Source organism: Tyto alba, unplaced genomic scaffold (assembly GCF_018691265.1).
Source record: "Tyto alba isolate M040663 unplaced genomic scaffold, T.alba_DEE_v4.0 Super-Scaffold_49, whole genome shotgun sequence".
NCBI classification, from domain to species: domain Eukaryota; kingdom Metazoa; phylum Chordata; class Aves; order Strigiformes; family Tytonidae; genus Tyto; species Tyto alba.
Window position 1 is genome coordinate 1124110 of NW_024881325.1, and position 24623 is coordinate 1148732.

General features: G+C 35.3%; 1 protein-coding gene across 2 annotated transcripts in view; it reads left to right on the top strand.

The window, feature by feature from the left end:
* ATG7 (autophagy related 7) overlaps positions 1-24623 on the top strand; it is a 118561-nt gene that overhangs the window by 28802 nt on the left and 65136 nt on the right. For both annotated transcript variants that reach the window (XM_042807029.1, XM_042807030.1), the window contains exons 18-19: positions 2933-3013; positions 20310-20432. In XM_042807029.1, coding sequence (XP_042662963.1) covers positions 2933-3013; positions 20310-20432 — 204 coding nt within the window. The remainder of the gene's footprint in view (positions 1-2932; positions 3014-20309; positions 20433-24623) is intronic.

The following is a 24623-nucleotide window of genomic DNA, read 5'->3' on the forward strand; positions in this document are numbered from 1 at the left end:
AAGTTACTTTTGTTTGCTTTGTAAATCCTTTCCAAGTTCAAAAAAAAATTTGAATCCAGCCAACTCACAATTATTGTGGTTCTCCAAAATATTCATCTATATCTGGTGCAATACAGCAGTCTTTGTCTATTATTCAACTCAAATTCTAGTTACAAATGTGTTGAGGATACCATTTTTCAAATTGCTGGATAGACTTGGTTTTATTTGTTACATTGATACAATCTTTCAAAAATCTGCCTGCTGATCTTGACCTCATAATCATATGCCCTGTGATATTATCATTGGGGATTAAAAGTATTTTGTGCCTCTTTCTTTATGTTGCTATCTGAGTGACTTTGGATGCTTCCATTGTATAAACAAATCATTTAGTTGTTTCTAAGTGGTACTTTTAGATTCTATTGATACTATTTTTATTTTGTGCCAAGAATGAATCTTGATTCCAAAAAAGATAAAGCTGCTAGTATGTTTTCTTTGCAACATCCAGGTAATCACAGGGATATTGTGATAGTCTATATATTATTTTAATTTTTTTTATAATTTTAGGTAGTAACCAGTGTTCACATGGGTAATTTTATATGATGGTGTCCCCCTGGGTTCTCTCCAGTAATTCTGTAGTCTCTCTAGTGCTCTCTCAGGACTCTCTCTCCCATACCCCTGAAGTTTTTCTACTTGTTGCTGTGGGCGCTGTCAGCTGCAGGATTGGTAGGGAATATCCAGTTCTCGACTGGCTGGTTCACATACCCTTGGGACTAGGCTGTTGTCCTCGCTGGCACTCATCATCTGCTTGTCTGGAAGGTTCTCAGCAGTTTCCAACTTTGGCACTAATCGATAGGTTTGTAGCCTTCACAGTGGCTGACAGGTTACTTTATACCTAAGTTACTCCCTTATCCTATAGGATTATCTGCAGTTAATATGCTAATGCTGTTGTCAGCCAGGCCCAACCTGTGCCAACTGCTGCAGTATATCTGAGGGAGATTTTTTGACCTCTCATATCTCAGTAGGAAGAAAAAGCCAAACCTGTGTCTTGTTCATTTGATGATCCAGGTACTCCCTTTTGATTTATCTGTGGAGAAATTTTTGCTTTCTTAGTTGAAAATTGAATGTCATAATTTCCAGATAGTTCTCTGTAATTATCTGACAGTTTCCCATGATCATTGGTGATGGTCATAAGTGATTTTAATTATGCAGGGTCAGTTTGTTTTGAAAAAGATCTTCATTAATTTTGACAGTTGAATCTTTGTGAGTGTTACACATATACAGTGACTCCGTTTCAAAATGGTGATAATGCTCCAAACCTCTGGAAAACAGATCTGTAATTTCAGCTTTTTCTAAACTTCTAAAAAGGGATAGTGAAGAATTGATTTTTTTTTTTTTTTCCCCAACAAAAAGCCAGAAATATTGCATTAAGTAGTAATATTGCCTTAGAATATTTCCCAGTAAACTGTAGAAAGTTTACTGTTTCTACTGGAAAAGTAATGATCTTATGGTTTGTATATTTCCTGATGATGAGAATTTTATCTGTCCAGTCAGTCCTGTCTGATTTGGTTTATACCCCTTCATGATTTTACTTGCATTATTGTTCTGTTCTGCTTTGAGATATGATCCATATCAAATACAGATTTTGATCAGAAAACTTTTAATTGAGTTACAGCTTGTCTACCCTATATTTGTTTTCACATTTACATTTAGGGACTATCATGAATGTCTTCTCTGTTAGACATTCAAACACAAATATAACTTCAGTAGGTATAAAATGAAAATAGACAATTTTTTTTCAAATATTGTGACATCTAATCTTTTTGCAAACTGCTGCTTTCTCTTAGCATTCCCTCATCTAATCAACTCAGTGAGTGCAATATTTTCTCCAGGAGGGTGTGGTTTTTTGTGTTCTTTGTTCATTTGGTTAGCCCACTTGTGTGGAAAAAGAAGAACAGTAATTAATTAATGCAGCAGTCCTCTTTATTAAGAAGATATTCCTTTGTGGATAATAAATGCTGCACACTCATAGTCTTAGTCTGACATAAATGAACCAAATTTATTTCCATGAAGTGTCTCAGTGTTCCTAGGACAACAGAAATACAAAGCAATGTGGTATCAGAAGGACTTGATTTTGTTGTTTTCCTTTCTTTTCCTGGATGGGGGTTTGGTTTAAAAATGGCTGTATTTTTGTATACTAAGATTATGTATGGCCTGGTGTTTCTGCAAAAATACCTTACTGCTAATACTGTTTAAATTGTTATTAGCTTCTGAAGTTTATGTCATTTCAACTGCATTAAATACATGGAGTACATACTAAAAGTATTTTCCATAATAGGCTTCATTACTAATTAAGGCATTATTATTTGTATTGCAGAGCTACTTAAGTTCTGTTCCTAGTGATGTGTCTTCATTGTAGTAGGCCTGTAAAAGAACAGAATAAAAAAGATGACCAGTACTCCAAAGAATTCATAGTCTAAAAGATCAAACCCTGCTGCAAAGTATTTTCAAGTGCTATCTCTGTCACCAGAAACAATGGTTTGGAATTTTAAAATTACTTATCAGTAGTATCATACTAACAACATAGTTTAGGAATGCACGACAGTTAAGTTTTCAGATTATGTTATAGAGATGGGAAAAATACATGTTGAGTTATACCATGACTTTATATTTTTGATCGAATTTTGCAATCAGAGAAGTCAAACTCCAGGTGGTGCTGTGCCTCTATTTGGCTTAAATACTGTTGCATTTAGATAGTTGGGCCATTATTTCTATATAGAAAAACAGCAGTATATGTTGAGTATAAGTTTGCTACAGGTGTTATTGAGGGTCACTGTGTTAGAACAGTACCTCTAGTTATCCTAGTCGTAGTTGTTCTTTATCTTTTTATTGATAGGGAATTTTGGGAATGTTTTTTGTAATTGTAAAATAGTATTGTAATTTTTTCATCTTCCAGATCCGTGGATTTTTATCAAGATTTGATAATGTTCTTCCAGTCAGCCTGGCATTTGATAAGTGCACAGCCTGTTCAACCAAAGTAAGTCTGAGTATGTCTGTACTTTACTGGGTCTTGCTCTAGATCAGTCTTGGGGTGCCAGGGACTGCTTTGTATTTGACATTTTCTCTTACCTCCTTAGGGCTTGGAATCTGTGTTCTCACTTCAGCTAAAGTTCCTTTGCCCTAATACCCTTCTTTTTTAACTGTTTTCCAAAGTTCTTTGGCATCACCTGACAGCATTCTATCTGCACATAACCATTCTGGTCAGCTAAAGAAACCAAGCAGAGTTTAGGGCCAACATGTTTCTGAAAAGTTGTATCCCATAAATATTGTCAATTTCTTTTAGCTTTGTAGAAAGGAATAAAATTAGTATTGTTTTTAGTTGTTTAAGAAATTATTTCTGATGTCCAATGAATAAAAATATCTTTCTAGCTTTCTTGAACTTAGTATCACTACAAATAATAAGCCAAGTTGTCTATATTTCTGGTTTATGATACAAAACAAACATATGAAGAACACTTAAGAAAAAAAATTACATACATAACATTTCTTTATTGAAAAAAGTGTTTCATTTTGATGGTAGTGTTGACAGTTCTGAGTCACCCAGTCGATTTACAGCTGTTCCTTGGGGCTGAGCTGTGTCTTGCCAGAACACTAGGGCAGCCCACTAATGTGTCTGTGTGAGGCCTCCTCTTCAATCTTGGACTGTTTTCCTGTACTGTGGCCTTGAAAAGTTTCTTTTGTTGAGTTTTCTATGGCCGTGTGGTGAGTGTTCAAGAAGGTTTGATGGGGATATCATGATAGGAAGATTCAGAGATTTTGACTCATGATTTGGACTACTTGGAAGTGTTTACTTTTCTGTACCCTGAGACTTCCTGCAAGTTCCTTCTGTTCTTTTCACTGCATTTGTCCTTTCAGACAGCTACCAAAAACTCTTGAGGCACTATCATTTTTGAGAACTTGCACAATTTCTTTTTCTACAGTACGTTTATCAATGTCCATTTTCTCAAAAGTTGAAGCACTAAACTTAAAACCGCTGTTATTTTTAGAAACATGTATCTACCCTCTTGAATTAGCTGAGCGCTCATCAGTAGCTAAAACTTTATGATAGTGGAGCCTGAGAAATTAAACTGTTAGAATAAGCTTTATTTATTTATTTATTTATTTATTTTTCTTTTTTTTCTTTTTATCTCTGATCCAGGACATATTGATATATAAAAACATAAATTGATGTAGATAAATTAAATGCAGGTATCAATTTTTTGTTAGCAAATCATTTCCTCTTGGAGGTCATTTTAAGAGAGCCCTGTTTTACATAAACAGACTTGATGATTTAATAAAAACTGACTTGGATTTTAGCAGCTGTGCTATTCCCAGAGAGATCGCTTTTCATGTGGTTTGGGTATTAAATTACTTCTGTACTGAAAAGGTTGCTTCACTGGCACACATATTTCCTTACAGTAGAAACATAGCGTTTGTTTACTTTGCTAACTTTCTATTTATTAGCATAAGAGTATGTCACCCTGTATTATCTGGAAATCTGATGCTAATACTTTGAAATGACAAATCCAATTACAATTTAATCGTAGTCTGTAAGTTGGTTTGTTATTTTTTTTTTAATGCAGCGATTTAGCATAATTTCATCCCAATCTATGTCAGATTTACTATAGATTCAAACTTTTAGCACAGGAGAGAAGTGGCTTTTCTGATACTGAATTTGCTGGTACCTTATTAATTTTCTTCTTTTGTATGTGGGCATTCTCTTTTTTGAGCTCTTGTCACTCTGTAACTCTTAAGACATAAAAGTAATGAATTAGGAATTTTTTTTAAAATTCCAGTACAGTCTTTAGCCATCCACTACAGCTGGATGATTTAGGAGAAGCTGCTAATGATCTGCATGTTTAGAGATTAGATTCCATTTCATTTTGACTCAGAGTCATGACTTCATTTCTCAGTTTTTGAAGCCGAAGAGACCAGACGTCCAAGCAGCCAGCTATTCCTTAACCAGAATTGTCCTAAACGGGCTGCATGCCAGAGAAGCTTCCTGCAGGCAATTGTTCAGGAATTTTGGGATGGTCGCAGCAGGAAACCAATCTATTTTTATTCTGGGCCAAATTTTCCTTGTATGAGTTCCCCCTCTGTCTTACTCTGGTTCTGCACAAGTATGTGCTAGAATGGAAAGTATCCTCTTCCAGAGCTAATGGCACTGCACTGCCGGTTGAGTAGCAGGTCTGAGGAGCAGTGTAGGCTCTTCTGATGCTCTTCCTCTTCCACGTCAAACTTGTTCTGTTACTGAGAAGGGAAAGTCCAAAGTTCTTTAGTGTAGATATTTATTTGTAATAACCTAACTCCTTTACTTACAGAACAAGAACGTTAAGCTTATTACTTACCGTGCTAATTAAGCTGTCTGTTTACCTTGTTTGGAGCAAAATTAGGATATTTTCTCATAATATTATGGTGAGAAACATTACAATCCTGTAAAAAATTAGAATAGCCCTGATCGTGTGCTACCTGATCCGTGTAGGCAACTGGCTAAAACCTTGAAACATCACTGTTAAAATATGTATCTCTCTTAATGCAAAACTGCCAGTGTTTTTATTTTAATCAAGGTAATGAAAATTTTTGTGTTATTGCTCTTCCCTCCTCCTTGTGTATCATGGAATGAACCAGGAGACCTCATAGATTCAGAGTTCAGTGTCAGAAAAGAGCATTGCTACTAACCAGTTTGGATACACAGATGACCCTCTGTTTTTACATATAGGTCACAGATCTCATTTCCTCCAGATTTTGAATTGATTGTCTGCTAGGAAGCTATCTTATTAAGGATACTTCTCTCCTTCCCCTACTAATATTGTTCTGGTGTGTAACTATCTCCACTATCAAATTTAATAAAAAAAAAAAAAAACAAAAAAAAAAGCATAAGTGTCTATACTAATTTTCAAATTCTTTCTCAACTTTCTGTTCAGTATGCTGAAAAGCTGAGCTGCTTAAGTCATCGTTTTTTAACCGCTGAGTAATTCTACTGACTTACCTTTGAATGTTTTTCAATTTCATTGCATTTCATGAAGGGGGTAGACACTAGTGTCAGGGATGGTATTTAGGTACTATGTTACGATTTCTGTTTTCAGTCAAGATATTTCCCTACCCTTGCAGATGTTTTCTCTTTTTAACATACCAGGGATACATTAAACACTTTTGCTGTGACATTTACTAAGTGCCTGTGTTGCATAAGTTATTTATGAGTGTTTCAGTTTTGAAATCTATCATCATGTAGACATAACAATGCTCTTATTGTTCTCATCTGCTGCTTCGCATGCATTCTTACTTTAAATGGTTCTGATCAGTTATGACAGTAACCTGCACTATTCAGTAACTTACTGATTTTTTTCAGTTGAGATAATTTTAATTTTGATTCCATCAAGACCCTTCATATTTGCTGTAGCTGCATTGGGAAAAGACTTTCATATTTGCTTTCTCCCAATAACAGCATATTGTACGGTCTGTCAGTGAAACTCTTTTATATCTTTTTATATTATACACATCTCAATTCAGGTATTGTGTTGATGTTAAATAGAGATGTATAAGTCAGGGGGGGAAAAAAGCCTTAGTCTTTCCTGTACTAAAAAAACCTAAGTCTTGCCTAGCTTGCAGAAATGATGGAGGAAATGGGGAGAAATGTTTGTCCTTCAGGAATGAACACTGCAAAAATTATAAAGAATGTTTAAAAAGAGTTATTTCTGTAGCAGTGCTGTAACACTAAGTCTATGTAACTGAGTCCATTTATAACTTTCCTTATTTCCTGAATTTACATATGTTAACATTTGACACTTATATTTACAGTGCACCCTTTGTATTAATATTGGATATATTTCATTCAGACTTAAAGAATGCATCATTAATATAGCTAGGCATATTTTCAGCATATTGAATTAAATGTAATGCTTTTCTTACTCTTAAGGTGGCATAGAAATTTGCTTTATGATAACTGACTTTATCACTTTTGGTTTTCCTCCTTGAAAAAATGCCATTTTAACTGGAGGGAGCAGGAAGCAGGATTATCTTGCCCAGAACTTTTGAAATCTCAGGCAGTCTTTACCTCTCTGGATATAAATTTTAAATTCAATGAGAGAATTGAAATAATATATATTTTTAAAGTTAGTCACAGTAAAGGTGGTTTTATTGCTGGTTGCCTGAAAGATTCATATTCTTAAAAATAATGCCTGGTCTTACCATTTCAAAACTACTGAATTTTTAGTATAAAGTCAACAAAATATAATGTTACTTATCTCAAGTGAAAGGATACTAATGGAAGCTGTGTCATGTACAAAGAGTGCCACATCACACACTAGGAAATGATGACTGTGGTAATGTGACCATTGTGGTGGAATTTTGTTCCCTTAGAGGAGGGCAAATGCAATCAAGAACCCCAGAAATCTTAAAAGTAGCATTAACTTTAATCATTACCCTATCTTGTGAACAGAGAAAACGGTGTGGAATCTGCAGTGTATTCAGTTTTGTACACTGGAGAAGGTGGGGAGGTGTCTGCAGAGACAGGATGGATGATAATTGAAAAATGGAACTTGAAAAAACAACAACACTGAAATCTAATAATGTGGGAGAGAGCTCGTCATCTCTGTCCTACATCTGAAAAAGAGTACATGATGTTAATGAAGTACGTGTAGTTCAGTGGAGAAGTTATGTCTTGTTACTCCTTGCTTAGTCCGTCATGATGACTGGAAGCATCATAGCTAATCCTGCGTGACGGCCGTCGTGCCACATAAACTGCCTTGCACGTAAGAGCTCTTCGAGAAAGGTTGTAAACGGGAGCATGGGGAAAGACAGGGCATGTTTATTTTCAATCTTAAATCATACCATTTACCAAAATTCAGAAAGGAGTTTGACATTCCTATGTGTTAGCACTGTTAGGGCTAGATTGTAAGAGTTGGAAATGATGAATGTTTTGCACCAGTTATTCAGAGTTGTGGGATGCAGATTTGTTGACATTTACTAGATAACATTGTGAGGCTGTTTGATGTCAACAACCTAAGTCAACAGAAGAGAGGATTTAAAAAAAAAAAGATAAAGCGTCAAGTTTTGTTTCTTTTACAGTACTAGAGAGAAGTAAGGTTGTTTAAGAATTCAGTCAGATCACAAGAAGGATCGTGCAGAACTTTACCCAGTAGTGCTGCTGTCAGTGTTTACTTGTCCTCTTCTCATCTCCCCCAGATATAATAATGCTGGAAATCTTTAATGAACAATTGCTCTTAGCCATTCTATTGTGTTTTCATTTTAACTTTTAACATATCTGTGAAATTACTTCTTAATCAATTTATTGTTTTGTTATGTTTTCTTCAACTAAGATAAATATAGCAAGTATAAAAGAATTCGGGAGAGTTTTGTTTTTTTTTTTTTTTCTCTTTTGGACTACTCTCTCGTATTCTCTGTTGTAATTTAGTTGGAGTTACGGCAGGGTCTAATTTCTTGCTGTTATTACTTACTATTTCTCTCAAGGGGAAGAAACTAGTGTGCTTCTCCACAACAAATTGGTAAGACATCATTTCATTTTAGCTTATGTTTTTAATGTATTTTCTGTAATAAGAATTGACACGGTTTATAAAAAGTTAAAGATCAGTTTGTCTTGTGAGACTAAACCACCCACCCAAATATTTTCACATGGGTGAGGATTTGTTTTGTGTTCAGGGCTCTGAGTTCTGAGAGGAGGATGCATTTTCAAAACTTCTGACTTTAGGATAAGTAAATCTTAACGTCTCAGAAGGTAGCAGCTGTATGTGCAGTGTCAAAATGTTTGTTCTGAGTGTGGGTGTTTGCAACTGTATTTAAATATTGAAAACTGGAGGTTTCTGTCTTTCATGTTTTGCTGAGCAAACCCAGTTTTTACTACCCAGCCCCCTATCCTAAGAAAAATGTCTTTATTCTATCCAATCCATTTGTCAGATGACTTCTTCCTGGGTGGCAGATGCAACCATAGATATCAGGGAGTTTAAATACAATTTGGCATAGAAAATGTGTTCAAATAACAAAGTAAAACTGCATTCCTCCCCAAATCATTATGGTTTAGGGTCTTGTCTTCATGGCACAAGGGAGTCGGTAACTGAGGTTTACTGCAAAGTGTTTTTAGGAGCCATTCTTCAGTATTGTGTTCTTTGCAGTGGAAGTTTTGAACTCAGCTGATTAAATGATTAAAAAGGTTTCTTGAGAGAGAGAGAGAAAGAAGGGAGAAAAGAAGAACAGAGAACATACAACTCTCTGAAACTTGTTTTATTCCCTCCTTCTTTGCTCCAGAAAATCAGCAATTCTGTTATGACTTTTGGTTTTGGAATAGTAAAGTTGCTAGATTAAGAATCCCTTTCTAGTAATAAGTAACACACTTTAGCCCTTCAGAGAAGAAAACAAATTATTTTGTTATTCCATGTTTCTTTTATTTGGTGAATTTGCTAAGTGTTTCCTGATGTTTAAGTGAAATAGCATGTCTATTTATGCTGATGTGTCAGCGGACCATGTTAGATAGTAGAATCAAAGCTTTGTTACAAAGATTCCCAGAATTTGGTCCAAGAAGCAGCTGGTGTGACTGACTGTTCCATGGTATTGACTAGTTCACTTGTCTCCAAGTTAAATAGCATTAAAAAAAGTAAAAATATGTTCCAGCAATTGTTCAGTGGTCTTGAATGGATGCAAGATATTATTCTAAACAGTTGTAAGTGGGAGAGAGAATGGTTTATGAAGTCCATCTTAAATAAAAATCTGTACTAACTGAAGTAAAAGAAAAACTAGAATTAACTGAAGTCTTTAAGTGAAAATACATAATACAGTTTCAGCACCATGAATAAGACTAATTTCCCCATTTTTAAGTTTAACTAACTTTAAAATACTGTTTTTAAGGGGAAGAAGAAACCTGCCATTATTAAAAACAATTGAATAATATTTCTGACAGTTTGTATTTCTGTTGCATTTGAATTAAATTCTATGTGTCTCAGAGTTTTTTGGTTTTGTTTTTTTCAATATTTCTTCTTCCTCCAATTCAACTACATTTTAACTACAGTTAGTGCAAAGGAAAGGACTATCCATCAGTAGGAAAGAGATAGCATCACCACAGTGTTCTGGTGTTCAAAATCTGATTGTGTCTCAAATACTGTTTTTAATTATTTATCCTAATGGCAACTTAATGCTCTCTTGTCATCTCTGAAGCTGTTACAGAGCTCCTTTTGTATCAGTAAAAATGAAACTGAACTGAAGTACTTTGACTTAAGATATATACTTGCTGACAGACTTTCATATAAGAATTGCAAAAACCAAGTTGGAAAATACTGAACTGGATAAAGACTAGGATTATACAACTTGTAGTGATGGTGTGCTGATGATGTTCATCCTACCATTGTTCAATGTAGAAACAGTTCAAACCTAGTTCTGTAGGAACCCAAAAGGTCAGTTCATTTTGCTGGATATGAGTAATTTGTAATTGTTGTTTTTACTTCCATAAGGTTTTTGCATACTTGCAAACTGATGCCTTCTATTCCCTTATTTATTGTTCACTTATTCCAACGATTCAGTTCATACTCATCAAAAAAATATAGACGCAGTATGCTTCGTGTCTGCCATTTATGCCTAGATTTTTTATTTGTAGGCTGAGGAATCAGTTCAAGTAAAAAAAAAAGCCCACATGTTCCTGGTTGGAACCTATATGATTCTTTAATATTAATGACTATTTTAAAAAGTAGTTTAATATGTTTATATATTTAGTGCAATAAATGAGACAAAATACTTGTTTGTGTCAGTTATGTGCAAAAAATGCTAATTGTCAAGTGTTAAAATGTATATAAGAAAAATTGAACTAATTTGAAAAATTTACAGTGTTACGTAAAAGTTCAAGTCTAAAGCAAATGAATGAAAATTTTCAGGCATACAGGGTTATGGTCCAAACCACTCTTTGCATTGATACTTTTGAAAGATGAATACTTCAGATTTATACACTGCATCACTGTGTGCATTTGACAATTTTGGCCATAATTCTTCCTCTACATATTAAAAAGTAATGCCAACATGCAGCAGTGAAAGAATGGAAACACATGCGTGTTCTTTCCTTCTATGGTCAGGTCTTGTAACAGTTGTCTCATGGAATAGGGTGATAATGTGAAAGTCTGAGTATTTTTTTCTCCCAATCTTTATGCAAATAGAATTTGCTCTATTATAATCTCATGTTTAGATTATGCTAAAATGTTAGATTGTAATATTTAAATGATATATTGTTCACTTGTATTTGAATTATATTTTTAATCTCATGAGATTAAAGGTATGGGTGCTACATCTTTTCTCAGGTACTTTTTTAATAACTTCCTGGTTTTAACTCTTACATTTTTTTCTTCTATGCTTTTCTGCATTCTTCTCGTTGCAGTCTTTGGCAGGAGTCTGTCTACAACTGTACCTATTTTCTTTTGTTAGACTTAACAAATCATCAGCCTCACTTTATTGTGCAACTGTTCGTTTGTTTGCAAATTCCCATATAGGCATTTCAGAACAGTTTTAGTTAAGTTTAACCTTTATTAAACTTTTCGACATTTTTACAGGGTTGTCTATATCTGTGTCTTTGCAGAAGTGCTTCTCTTTTCTTTGAAATTGGAAAGAAGTGAAGAAAATTGAATTTAAAAAGATAGTAAAATAACTGAAACTGATAAAATCTAGGAAATGTGTGGTTGTGGTGAAAACGCTGTTTTTCCTCCAGTGCTGCTTTGCATAGGTATTGTAGCAGATCCAGATAATAAAATGATCTGCTCTGAAACAGTCTACAAAATATGGATTTTTAAGCTAGAGATCAGGATTTAGGAACTACTGAGCAGCTGCAGTTTCTGTTTAAGGTGGTGATAGTTCCAGATGCTTAGTGTCTGACTGATCATGCCTTATTGTTGAATTGCTTGATGGCAGGGGAGAGCTAGATGGAATAAGTGACTTCATATGCATTACCCAGTTGTTACTGGCTTTCTGCTTAAGTCAACCTATCAAAGACGGACCACTGCAATCCTTATAGAATCAAATTGTGTAGACAGACAAAATGAGATTCAGCATAAGAGCTGCTTTTCTGTAAGCAGAATAATTTTCTTAGGTGTTTGGGGAAGTGACCTTGCTTCACTCCCAGCATTAGGACTTGTCTGCAGAAAATGGATGCTGTTTCTGGAGTCCTTCTTCAAGGCGAAAATGAGAATGGTGCTATAGATGCCCGTCCCTACATATGAGTAACAGATTATCCAACTACAAATTGTCAGTAACCTCAGATGTGACTGGAGAAAAAGAAGAGCTTTCTGCAGTTGCTGTACAATAGGTAGTGACTAATGCCAGTATGAACTAGAGCCAAAAATGTTGTAACTGCTGATGAGCTAATCAGCATAAATATTGGACAGGAAGCAGAATGGGGATAAATAAAGTTGTAAATATCCATCCAGTGTAAAATGCAGAGTGAGCAAGAGATGGCTGCTAGGTGACTGAAGGATATACCCATGTATTAAAAGAGGTCAGGACAGATGATCTAGTGATACTGTCTACTTGAAAACTCTTTTGTTCCTCTATTATCAGTCCCTGAAATGAAGATAATTATTTTCTTCTAGTCTCCCTCTCTCTTTATCCCTTTCTTGCTTTTCACTTCTATTTACTAATGCTTTCAGGCAGGGAATGCCTTAAACTTGTACACTGTCCAGTAGAATGTCCTTATATTGACTGTGATCTTAAGATGCCATTATGTTTAAAATAATTAGTGAGAAATATTTTATAAAGGAAAGAGTAGCTGAAAGAAAAATCTCACAGTTTTGTATGTATTATTAATCTATCAGTTAATATCAGGAAAAATGGTTACTTGTCTATAAAACACATCAAGGTTATTTCAGAAAAGCTCAGAATGCACGCATTTCCTAAGAACTTAATGTTGACAAGACTGTGCTTAAACTGGCACCTCTTAAATTTCTAAGAACTCTACTTCCCCCCTTTTCATTATTCAAAAGAAGAAACTGAAAAGTCCTAAGGTAAAAAAATCTTGCTGAGGCTTTCAGGGCCTATTCTGTAAGTTAAAACTCCATTTTCTGTCCATTGCAGTTCAAAATCAGTGTAGGTAATAGCAACAGACAAAACACATTTGTGTCACTACATTCCTGCTTTAAATTAGAACAACAATCTCTTTCTTAAATGAAATTTCATCATATTGTACTTGGATTAGTTAAGGTTTTATACTGATTTGCTTTAATTCTAAATGCTGATTATGGGAAGGTAAGGAGAAAATTGTGTATGTAGAGGGTGTTTTAATTATTTGGACATGAGCCAAAAATGATGCCATTTTGCCTTCTGGTTTATAACCTTCCAATATTTTCAGAATAGCCTTCTTCAGCATGCACCTGGAATACAGCCTTCTACAGAACTTTGGTTTATGATCTTGTTCTTAAAACTTACTTGTGTGTGAACGTACAAGTGTGTATGACCATTCATATACACATTTTAGATAATACTTGGAATATTATTGGAAGATGAAGTGTCTTAAGAGTCATCTTTGTGCTCATGTAACATTGTCAGACTTTTCTGTTCCATATCATGAACCCAATCCCAGAAAAATCATTACGTGCTCTTCAGAAGAGTTCCATTTGGTTGCATTCTTTTTCAGACATGTATTAGAGGATCACATTAGGCTTTTCTTTACAACTTTTAGACCAAATGCAATAAAGATTGAGAACCTGATAAAAAGGCAGGAGTCTAGGAGCTGAGGATTTTTAAGGAAACCAGAATTATGGGTGTCATGATGAAATTTTGAACATTAGCAGGGCTGCCTGTGCAACTGCCTAGACCCAAGATCCCAGTGGCTTATGTGCCTCATCTTACTCTTTTCTCACTTAGGAGGATTCTTCACAGCATTGTAGTCTTTCACAAAACTTTCTGTTTTAATAGCAGATACATTGAGCTTTGAGGAGTTTAACTGGCAAGACTTTTACATGTCTTCCTTATTTTCCAAGCAGCTGTTGAAACTGAAATGTCTCTTTTCAGCATGCTAACACTTGCAGTAGTTTTCTATTCATTCTTCATTGCCTGTGATAACTGGATAGTTAGCAGTGTGCAAAAATATATCTAGGCATGTAAAATTTCTAAATAGAGCATTGAATTTTATGATTTTTTTCTGACTCTGAAATGTTTAATGAAGGCTCTGTCCCCTTTGGGGGAAGGCAGGGCAGGGAGGGGAAGTGTGCTGCCTTTTTTGAGCGGAAAGTGTTTAAGGCCAGGAAGAGTGTAAAACACAGCACCTATATTGTTTTGAAGGTAGGCTATCCATACATCTTACTTAGTGTAAACAATAAATCTGGTAGCATTAATTTCTTATTTCCTTTTTCCAGGAAAGTGAATGACACTGTTTCAAGCTCTACAGATGCTAACTACTTAGAAAACAAAAAAGCCAAACCAAATGTAAATACTGGTAAAAAGTTTTAAAAGTATGTGACAGAAATGAGGCATGTTATGTGAGCCAGTTTTACATCAGTGGCCAGGTTCTTGGAATTAGAAATTTGGTTTTTGTATTTGTACTTAACCAGGTATTAACTTTTGTGCTGTAAAGCAATCCTGGAGCCAGATTGTCTTTCTGAATCTCTTTCTACCCAGCAATTGAGACTTCTTTGTGAAGAATGCTGTTAAAAAGAATATAACACCAAGGCTGCACATCTGTTTCTCGTTTCAAAACAAGTTCTTTTACTCTAAGCCTCTATTTTTTTTCCTCCTACCATGAGATTTCAGTTTTTTTTTTTCCTTCAGTAAACAGACAGGAATAAAAAGACTGCTAATAAAATGGGTTACTGTGTATCATTTACCCAAAAGGCTTTAGCAGTACTTTAATTTGTGCCTGTTGCGATAATGTGCATCCACAGATTAATTTGTTCTATTAAAATGCCATCATGTGAAAAATCAGTTGTAACTCTGGCTCTGTAACATGGAGACTGGAACTGAGGTTATAACATCTACCTGAGAGGACATTTACATGTGTTAGAAAAGAGTGTGGTTTTAAAATGTGGATTCTCGTGACAGTATTTGTAAAAGACATGAAATACAGAAGGCATGCTACTTTCTAATTCTCCTAAGATCTGAAAAATGACCTTCAAGTGAGAAAAAGATAAGAGTTCCTTAATAAATCTGTATTGCTCCAGCTTGCCTTGCTGGACAGAAGAATTATATCCTGGTTCTTTTTGTTGTTGCTTTGCATTTTTTTCTGCTTGAGAAAATTAATTGCTACATAGTGACATGTCACTTAATGACTGAATAGTGACATGTTTATTCCCAGAAAAAGTTCATGAGGGATTTTTTACGTCTGTGGTCAGATAGTAACTAATTTGAGATCAATAACAACAAGAATTATAACATCTTTCAAGTATTTTACTCCTGTAAAGCTGTTACTCAGAGTGATCACATTGGTACCAAGTATGGTGTTAGCAACAAAGAGAATTGTTAAGAACTGAAAAAGCAAGCTCATGTCAGCCATGGGCCGTTAGACTCTGCTGGACATGATTGAATAGGAGAAAATTTCCTTTCCACACAACAAATTGGACACTTATTAAATCTGGAAACATTTTTTAGAATTATTTTGTGCCTATCTGATGTCTAGACTGGCTTTATTCCTGATGACCTGCAGAGTATTGCTGTGTGGTCTCCTGGCATAGGAATTTGAGATGAGTTTTATTTGGCCTCGTTCTTTTTTCTTTTTGATATGTGTTCAGTGACTAGTGAATAAATACATGCCACATCACATTTGTCAGAGGACAGCTGTCATTGAATATGCATAGTAAAGCTTAGATGTGCACAAGTTAATGGTGTTTATCCCTTTCATGGTATTTATTGTAAAGCTTGAATTGGGACATAAAGCCCCTAAAGGTGACAAAATGTTCTTTCAGTTGCTGCCTATATTAAAAGGATTTCACTATAGTGTATGCATTTAATGGTACCACCACTGCTCAGATAGCAAATGGAATGACACTGCCAGGTTGTGTTTTGGTTCTCTGATACATGGTTCTCCGGGCCATGTGGCTGGAATTTCAGTTTTAAAGCTAGTTAACAGATACTTCTATTTAGCAGGCTGTTACCATTATAAAAAGCAAGTAATTTTAATAAACAAGTATACTTTTTGATTAAGTCTTTCAGGCCTCTGCGAGTGATAATACAAGAATTCTGTATTGTTGTACTTTAGGCTTAGGTTTTTAAGATACTGTGTCTATAGTCAGATTTATTACCCTAACCTAAATTTACCATTGTAGTGCCATGGAAAGTCTAGCAGTGTGATATGATGGAGTTTCTACAGGGGGAAAATAAATTTTTAAATCTTTCCTTAGCAACAGCAGATTTGATCATATTAATGTATATCATTTATACACAACTTAAAAAAAAAAAAAACAAGCTACAATTCACTAGACCCACAATTAATACACCTTTAACTCATGGTTCTGTGATTTTATTAAAATTAATATGTGATTAATGTTTTAAAAGACACTTAATGGCAGACTTCCTAGTCTCTTCCATGCTAATCACAATACAAAGGGCACTTGGATTCAGTAAAAGTTCTTCCAGGTGATTCATCCAAAACTAATGCTAGAAGTTGTGGATGTCGGTGTAGTCATGCAGTCTGCTTTGTGTGAGTACATAAGAATTCATTTATAGCTATGGTAGGGAATATAGAAATGTTAAGCACATCTCTGAAAGAAACCAGGGCAGTTTATCCAGGGCACCCTGGCACACTGGAGTAATGTACAACAGTTACTGGAAATTTTCACTTCAGGCTTGAGTCACAGTTCTTTGGAAACGAGGATCAAGGCATAGTTAGCTGAGTAACAAAATCAACCAGATTTAAAGGCTATTTGATAGACTTCTTGTACATAGTAAGGTTGCATTTGGCTCCCTGCTCTGATGATAATATTTTCATATCCAAAGATAGTATACATCTTTTAGCAATTTTTACCTCTGTGAAGAGATGGAAATATCTTGTTGTTGTTGTCCCTGCATTTCTTCGATATGCTGTAATATTTTAGAATGAGGCTATGGTTTCACTGTGTATAGGCTGTATATTGTTTCAACATAGCATGAACTATAATCTGGCCTACATCACTAAAAAAAAGATGTCTTATAAACTCTGTATGGTTGTTCCAACAAATTAAAGCAATAGCAACACAATTGATAATGCTGATAGTTTGGGGGATTATATACAGGCAGGGCTGTGAACATAATCCAAGTTTATACATTGATGTCTGTATACAGCATTTCCCAAAGAGCCAGATGCGAGAGACTTCTGCACATCTGGTTGTTTTATTAGAATTTTGAAACACAGAATAGTCAATAAATGTATGTGTATATCCACAGTGCAATTTCACTATATATAATGGATATTAAGAGGATGCACCAAGGTGGAATGATGAAGTTGTCCAATTCTCTGCATTGCATTGTGAACAGTCAGATGGGTTTGCGTTGGTCTGTATATCTCAGGAATAAAAACCAAAAAAAATCCCAAAGAAATGCTCCTCCTAAGTATTTTTTTAATCTCCCTTATTTCTTTCCGTTTTAATTGTCTTTTAAAATTAGGTTTATGGGTCATTACACAAGTACACAAAAACCCATGTATGACAAAATAAGTCTCTAAAGTAGGAAGTAAAATTTCTCCAGATTTAGTAAGAGAACATGAAGTGCAGTTTTTATTTATGTATTTATTTTAGAGTTGTAAAGCGTGGTCAAGAACCTGCCAGACCTTTGTCATAGTCACCTACACCTGACGCCTTCCTCTGTATAGCTGTGTTTCAGTTGTTTGTGGTTTTTTTGAAACTGAAGTATAAAGTAGATAATTTTGCTGCTAAATGGACATTTTGCATGAAGATCTGAGTGAAGTTCCTAGTCTGCTTTTATCAGTAAACTTACAATTCTGTCAGCTAAATATAAATATATTTTTAAATGAACTTGACTTCCTGTAGGACTCAGTGTAGAAGCTCACTGGTCATGTTTTGCTGAAGAATGCTGTTGGGCTGTGCAAGTTCTCACAGTTTTCATATTTATCAATGCAAAGGTTATTTAAGACCTTTTACAACTTGTTAAACTAGAAAAGCATAAGATTATTGAGAGTAAGTTGTGATTTTGGTTGAGTTAGATGAATTCATAATGAAACTGTTTCTACCCCCCCACTATTGTCCAAAGAAGGGTGAGTGGCTTCTTTGGCGACAAGGGTAGCAGGGGTTTTCTGTTCATTTTTAAACCTTGGAATGAAACTCACTTGACTGAATCGCTTATTTCGCAATAGAATAAACTACAGTCCTTCTAGGGTGGTTGTTTTCTTCTTTTCCAGAGGAAATCAATTCCACTGGTTACAGGGAACTTGGCCATCCAGTGAGAGTGAATGTCTTTAAGGAGCGCATACATAAGGTGTACAAATTTTTCTTACTGCTTCTCTCCTAAAATAAGGATAGAATATATAGATTGAAAGAAAGGTTGTCCACAGCCCCTGCAACAGTGTTCTGGATAAAATAACTTTTTGTGTTCTACTTAGAATTGTTCTTCAAGAACTATACAAAATGGGATAAGTTAAATTTAGTGATACATGGTACACATAATTTGCACTGCTAAGCTATAAGAAGACATGGATGGGCACAATATTGTGATTTGTTTGGAAATTTGTATGTCAGAGAATGAAAAATCCGGTGTTTCTTTGGGCACAGGAGTCCTGGAGCCATGTCTTGATGGCTGATTTCGGTGCTTTTCCCAAGGCTGGCCAGTTATAGAGATGCCACTGTTTGTGGATTCTTTGGTATTTAGTAAGTGTTGGGTTTATGCTGGAGCTTTTTTCAAGTACAGCTATACCCTGGTGTCTGCAGAGGGTGTTTCTGAACAGTGTGATATGACAGCAATGCAGTGCTGCTTGTAAAGAATGATGTGGTAGAGAGGGACTCATGTAGGGACTTAAGACCTGCACAGGGCTTAAATACCCAGGAACAGCATACGTGATTGGGAGGTTGAGAGGCAGGAGTAGGTTATCAGTCAGCCACTGGAAGAGGTGCTGACTTTTACAGATGCTGGAATTTGGAAAGGATCATTCTAAAAAATAACAACATCTGTGAAAGTGCTTGATCATTACCCACTTTTTCTGTCCTTCGCTCTTGAACTGATGTTGATTTATCTGAGGAAGATGATGACTGAGGTGAAGATGTAACTGTTGAGAAAGGCAGTGATAACTTTCACAGTGAAAGGTTTTTGGCGGGCATTCAGCTTCATAGATTAAAGCCATTCCATGGACCCTTCTGAAAAGCTTGCATCATCTCTATATGGGGTGATCCTGATGATCCTTCCCCTGCCTCTCTATCATTGATGTCATATCTACTGCTCCTTTGTATTAAAATACTGTGTGTTTCTGAAGTCCCTGCATGCATTCTGTTCTGCTACATGATTTTTTATAGGAAAAAGTTGCTTTGCCGTCAGTCAAGCTCAGCTGCTTTATCTGTGAGACTGGTGACAGCGAAGCAGGATATTAAATGAGCAGTGGTGGAACTCAGAATGAAAATAGGAAAAGAATTGATACTGGGATTGCTTGATCATAAGTTCCTTCCATTTCTTGCTACCTGCTTTCACAAAACTTGTAGAATCATGTTCATCTTTGACATTTATCTTTTCTTCCCCTAATCTCCACCATATTAGATTGAAATCAGCCTGCCAAATAGTTACTTAAGCTAAAGCTGCATGAAATAAAATTCTTCATGGTCAGGGATTTGAGAAGAGCATAGGGGAAAATCTTCCTCACAATTCTTGTAGGAGTCTATAAGATTCTCAAAATAAAAGATAACCTGGGAGACTCAGAGTAGAAAAATAAAGAGTGCTTTAAGATACAATAGTCTCAGAACCGTGAATCTCTAGAGACTGGGAGGATGTTGGACTTGGACACTGACTCGGAGAATTTTGCAGTCTATCCCAGCATGGTTCTTTCCCTTAACTGATACACTGGAACAATCTTTTACTGCTTTGTGTGTAACTCAAATGCTCCTTTCATCACTTTGCAACTAACATTTTTCTTGCCATATCATCTGTCTTGTTATAAGCTTAAAAATATATTTAAACCAGGAAATCTTAAACCTCTCTTGTCTTCCCTCTTATCCCCACCTTTCTCCACTTTAGAAATTGAGTTGGGAGAAATGATTGTTCTTTTCTCTGTAATTTTTACCTGTTTACAATATACAGCCATTTTCTGTGTGTTCAGAAAGACTATACTTTTATTTTGTAAGCAAAATATGATGATGAATCGCATTATGGATATTATATTTTAAATCCTTTTCTGTTTGTTTGTTTGACAGGTTCTTGACCAGTATGAACGAGAAGGGTTTAATTTCCTAGCTAAAGTTTTTAATTCTTCACATTCCTTCTTAGAAGACTTGACAGGTCTAACTTTATTACACCAGGAGACACAGGCTGCTGAGGTAAGCAAGTACAGTTTGGACTTTAAGAATAAACAGGTGGCAGTAAAGCCTGCTTGGGTTTATGTTCAGCTGTATAACCATGTGATTAAATGAATCACTGATAGAATCAAGCAGTGATATTTGATTTACACAGTGATTTACACAAGTCACATGCATATTCAATCCAGTGAGATAAGATGTGTCCTCTTAATGTTACAGAATAAGAAATATTGTTGGATGTGAGAGATCATTCTTTTTTCAGAATAGATGATGGGATGACTGTTGACAGCGTCAGAAATGTGTAGCACTGTTATTGTTAATTTTCTTGTTTTTACATTCTGTGAAATTACAGAAATATTTTAAGTAACAGCTGTTGCTTGACAGGTCTGCATTTATATCAGGAAAGTTCCTGTTGTCTTTTAGGGTGTGTTTCACTGGCAGTGTAAACTGCAGTTTGTGCAAGCGTTACAAGTGCTGTCTAGAAGTACTGATAATAGGTAGCCATGATAGCACTGAGCCCAGTATGCACTGAGAACCACAGTATTTACACAGGTTCCTAGATAGGTTAGACATTCTGTTAAAAGAATTGTAACTTTTTATATCTGAGTTTTCAAGTATTGCTTTAAAAAAACCCAAAGTGAGGTGTTACATGTGGTAAGGATCTCAATAAACATTTTAGGTCAATCTAAAATGTAATTATTATACTGCTTGATGGATTATAATATGTGGAAGAAATGCTGTTTATTTGTCTAGTGACAAAAGTGGAATGAAATTGGGGTATGTTTTGTTCTCGGGGGCAGTAACCCTGTCTAAAGAGTTGCGATATTGAGTTTGTCCCATAAAAAATAAAACAGCTATCTGTCTTAATCTTGTATTTTAACAATGATTTGTAATCTTTAGTCCGTCCACAAATGTCTATACTGTTCTACATCTATAATTTAATTTTGATGTAGTCATATCACAAAGATATTTCTAAAGTTGGCTTTGAGAAGTGATTATTCAGTTCCTGTAGCCTGTGCAAACGGTATAGCTGTTTTTTCAGCTGGAAATGGCTCAACAGTGTTCCTTAATAGGGTTTGTACAGGATAATGATGACTTGGCTCTCTGTTTCATGTTTTAACCTTTTAAAATAATTGAAGCAGATGATGGAGACATTAAACGATGAAATACCTGTTGCATTCTTAAATCAGCCTGGTGATACCTAGGAAAAAATTAAATACATATGAGAGGGATCCAAGAAAGGAAAACAAATACTCTTTAACAGGTGCTACTCATTAACAATGAGTGATTGCAGTCTGATTGCCATACCTGACTTCTAGGCTGCTAATGATGGCATTAAAAGCAATTATGATTGCCCTAGCTATTAATGTATTCTTTTGCAGATATTAATTAATAAATTTCTTTTTCAGTTTCAGAATGTATGCAGGTGTTTGTTTATAAAGTTTTAGATATTCTTTACAAAATGTAGAGCTTCTTGTGAGTTTATTGCAACTTACTGAGTTTAAGATAAAAAATTGAATTATTGTGCTTTCAAAAATCTTTGGGCTCAACAGTGAGGTTTATGCAGTGAAATCATTGCTCGTAGGTGGAAAAACTGACATACAAAACATTTGCAAAGCTAATGCATTCAGATTAGCCCAACTACCGTAGAACCAGTAACTTTGCTTGATCACTTCACTGTAGCATTGCTGTATTTTTGTCAAAAACTCACTTGCTTTGTCAAAGTGAACTATGTTAATAGTCTTGGTAAAGTTTGTATTTATGTGCAGTAAGGTCTAAGAGGCAGATTATTTGCAGGTTCTGGAGCATGCTTGCTTCTTTTGGATTACAAGACCTATTCTTTCACTACATTTTGCCACTGTTGACTCTGAAAAATACAGAGGTGGTTTTGTTGTCCTATACTACCTCAGTACATAATCTGTGGGAGTTTTAAAAAATTTTAGGTGCATGAAAGCCTGCTTTAGTAAATTTTCTGCTGAATTATTCTTGCACTTTGAGCTTGTTTTTTCTCATACAATGCAGTTGGTGCAGTTTATGTTGCTGAGTTTGAAGATGGTGAAATGTTTTTTCAGGTTTCTGGCTACTTTTGGGCTGCTGTTGGCAGAATGTATTCACTGAAATGGAGGGGTTAGACTTGTTAAGATCAGTGCTCTTTAGGTTGATCTAAAATATTCTTGATACATGACATTCTAAAAACTGCAACGATAGTAGTGAAAGAGGTTTCATAAGACATGTATGGCTTACTTTGATAATTAGAATATTTGATTGTTTTGTTGAGAAGCTACTTGTCTTTCTGCACTAAAACCCTCCAAAGGGATTCTGTAGGTGATTGTTGGGTTTGGAGACAATAAAAATGTCTTCTAGTAACTGAGATTTTCTTTTCCTCCTCTCTGGTAAAATTTGACCAGTGCCATTGCTTCGCTGTAAGGAAAATAGACTTGTAAAGTTACATGTCATCCAAACTTAAATTCACTGCAGTAACATCATAACTGTGTTTCAATTCCATATATAAAATCTCCAACATTAGGCTAATAAACCTGCATCTGATAGGGAAACTACTCAATCTCATTCTTTTTTTAAAAGGATTGCTCTTAAAATGTTGATTAATTAAGAGCGTTTAATTGAATGTTTTGCTCAGAATGGTTTGTTGTGGTCAGAAGAACAGGAGGTTTTGTCATGCTGGTCTTAGGCTTCAGCATATTGCATCTTAAGTTAAATCACAGGCCTAACCTTTTTCTGTTTTGTTTTGTTTTTTAATTCACTTCACAAATGCTCAGCTGCTTTCATGGTGTGTGTATATGAGTGTTTTAATGAGATAAAAACACTCATTTTAAAAAACTGCTTCTAAGTTTTAAGTTGCTTAACAGAGATTCTGGGTAAGTCATGCATGCTCTGTAGGAGTGGCTGACTACATTAAATAGAAAGTTTTTGGCCGGCCTGAAGTTTCCATGAAAACCTTACCTCCCTACATGCTTAGCACAGACTGCCTTTGCCCGGAATAAAGGAATAAAATTTGCAGTAAGATAAGGAAGACTTTTCACTTACTGAATATCATTTTAACGTACATTGTTCAATTTCCTGTTCCAATGCTGACCTAAGTATTAATACCATCCTAACATACTTTACCTTATCTTTTTTAAAAGACTGATAAAAATATAATTCAATGTGCAACCAGAGTAGGAATCAAATCACAAATTTAGTTTGTGGTTCAAATTTGATACTAATTGCAGGATTGTTATTCAGTAGAGCAGCTATTTCTTTAACATGAGATGCATCAGGAAATTATAAATGTTCTACATGACTTCCTTAGCATGACAATTTACTCAATAAATAATAAAATTAGCAAGTGTTTCTGTTCTGTCTTGAAATGACAGTAAATTTCAGGCAATTGCTTTTTCCACATCTGGCTTTAATTTAGGTTCTGTGGAACATTTTTTTTTTTTTTTTCTAATACTAGTTAGATATTTATGTACAGCTTCAGCAAGGGACTCTGATGACATGCCTGGCTTTGAAGGCCAATAGAAGCTGTGGGAAACTCCCACGTCAGCACTTAGACCTTGTTTCCACTGGATACAGTTCACTTTGGGAGCTGCCCAAGCTCACATAAAAATTGCGCTTCTGTTTTCCAGATCACTTTGTCTCCTTACTCCTAACCTAAACTTTTTAACTTGACACTTGTTCAATGTGTAGTTGAGTTTAATAGCTGAGCTTAAAATAGAGAAGGCCTATGCATCTCTTGAATTGTTAATCAGAAACTGGAGACATTGATTTGGAGACAGAACAACGACCGACTGACTTCCAGTTCAGAACTTGGCTGGGCTGCCCAGCGACGGTTGTGTATCACAGTGCTGCCTGCTGGTTTGCTTGCCACACACACCAGACTGAATACTGCAAAGTGCATTGGGTTCTGCTGGTATGGAGAGCTCTTTATATTTAATCTAGTCTAAAATGATATCTTTCCTGATATGGACTTGACTACTCTGTGTTAAAGATTATTTTTTTACTGATGTGGCACACTTCTGGAAGTGAAAACTGACACATGAATAAAACCCACAGTCAAGTTTATTCCATACTTGTGGAAGAACCATTTGCATTTATAAGATTTTCTAGGACTACTTCTTTAAGGCTACTCTTTGTTGTTGCCTTCTTTCTTCAGAAACAACTGCCACTGTTCTTCAAGGCCCAATTAAGCAAAGTAACCAGTCTTATCCT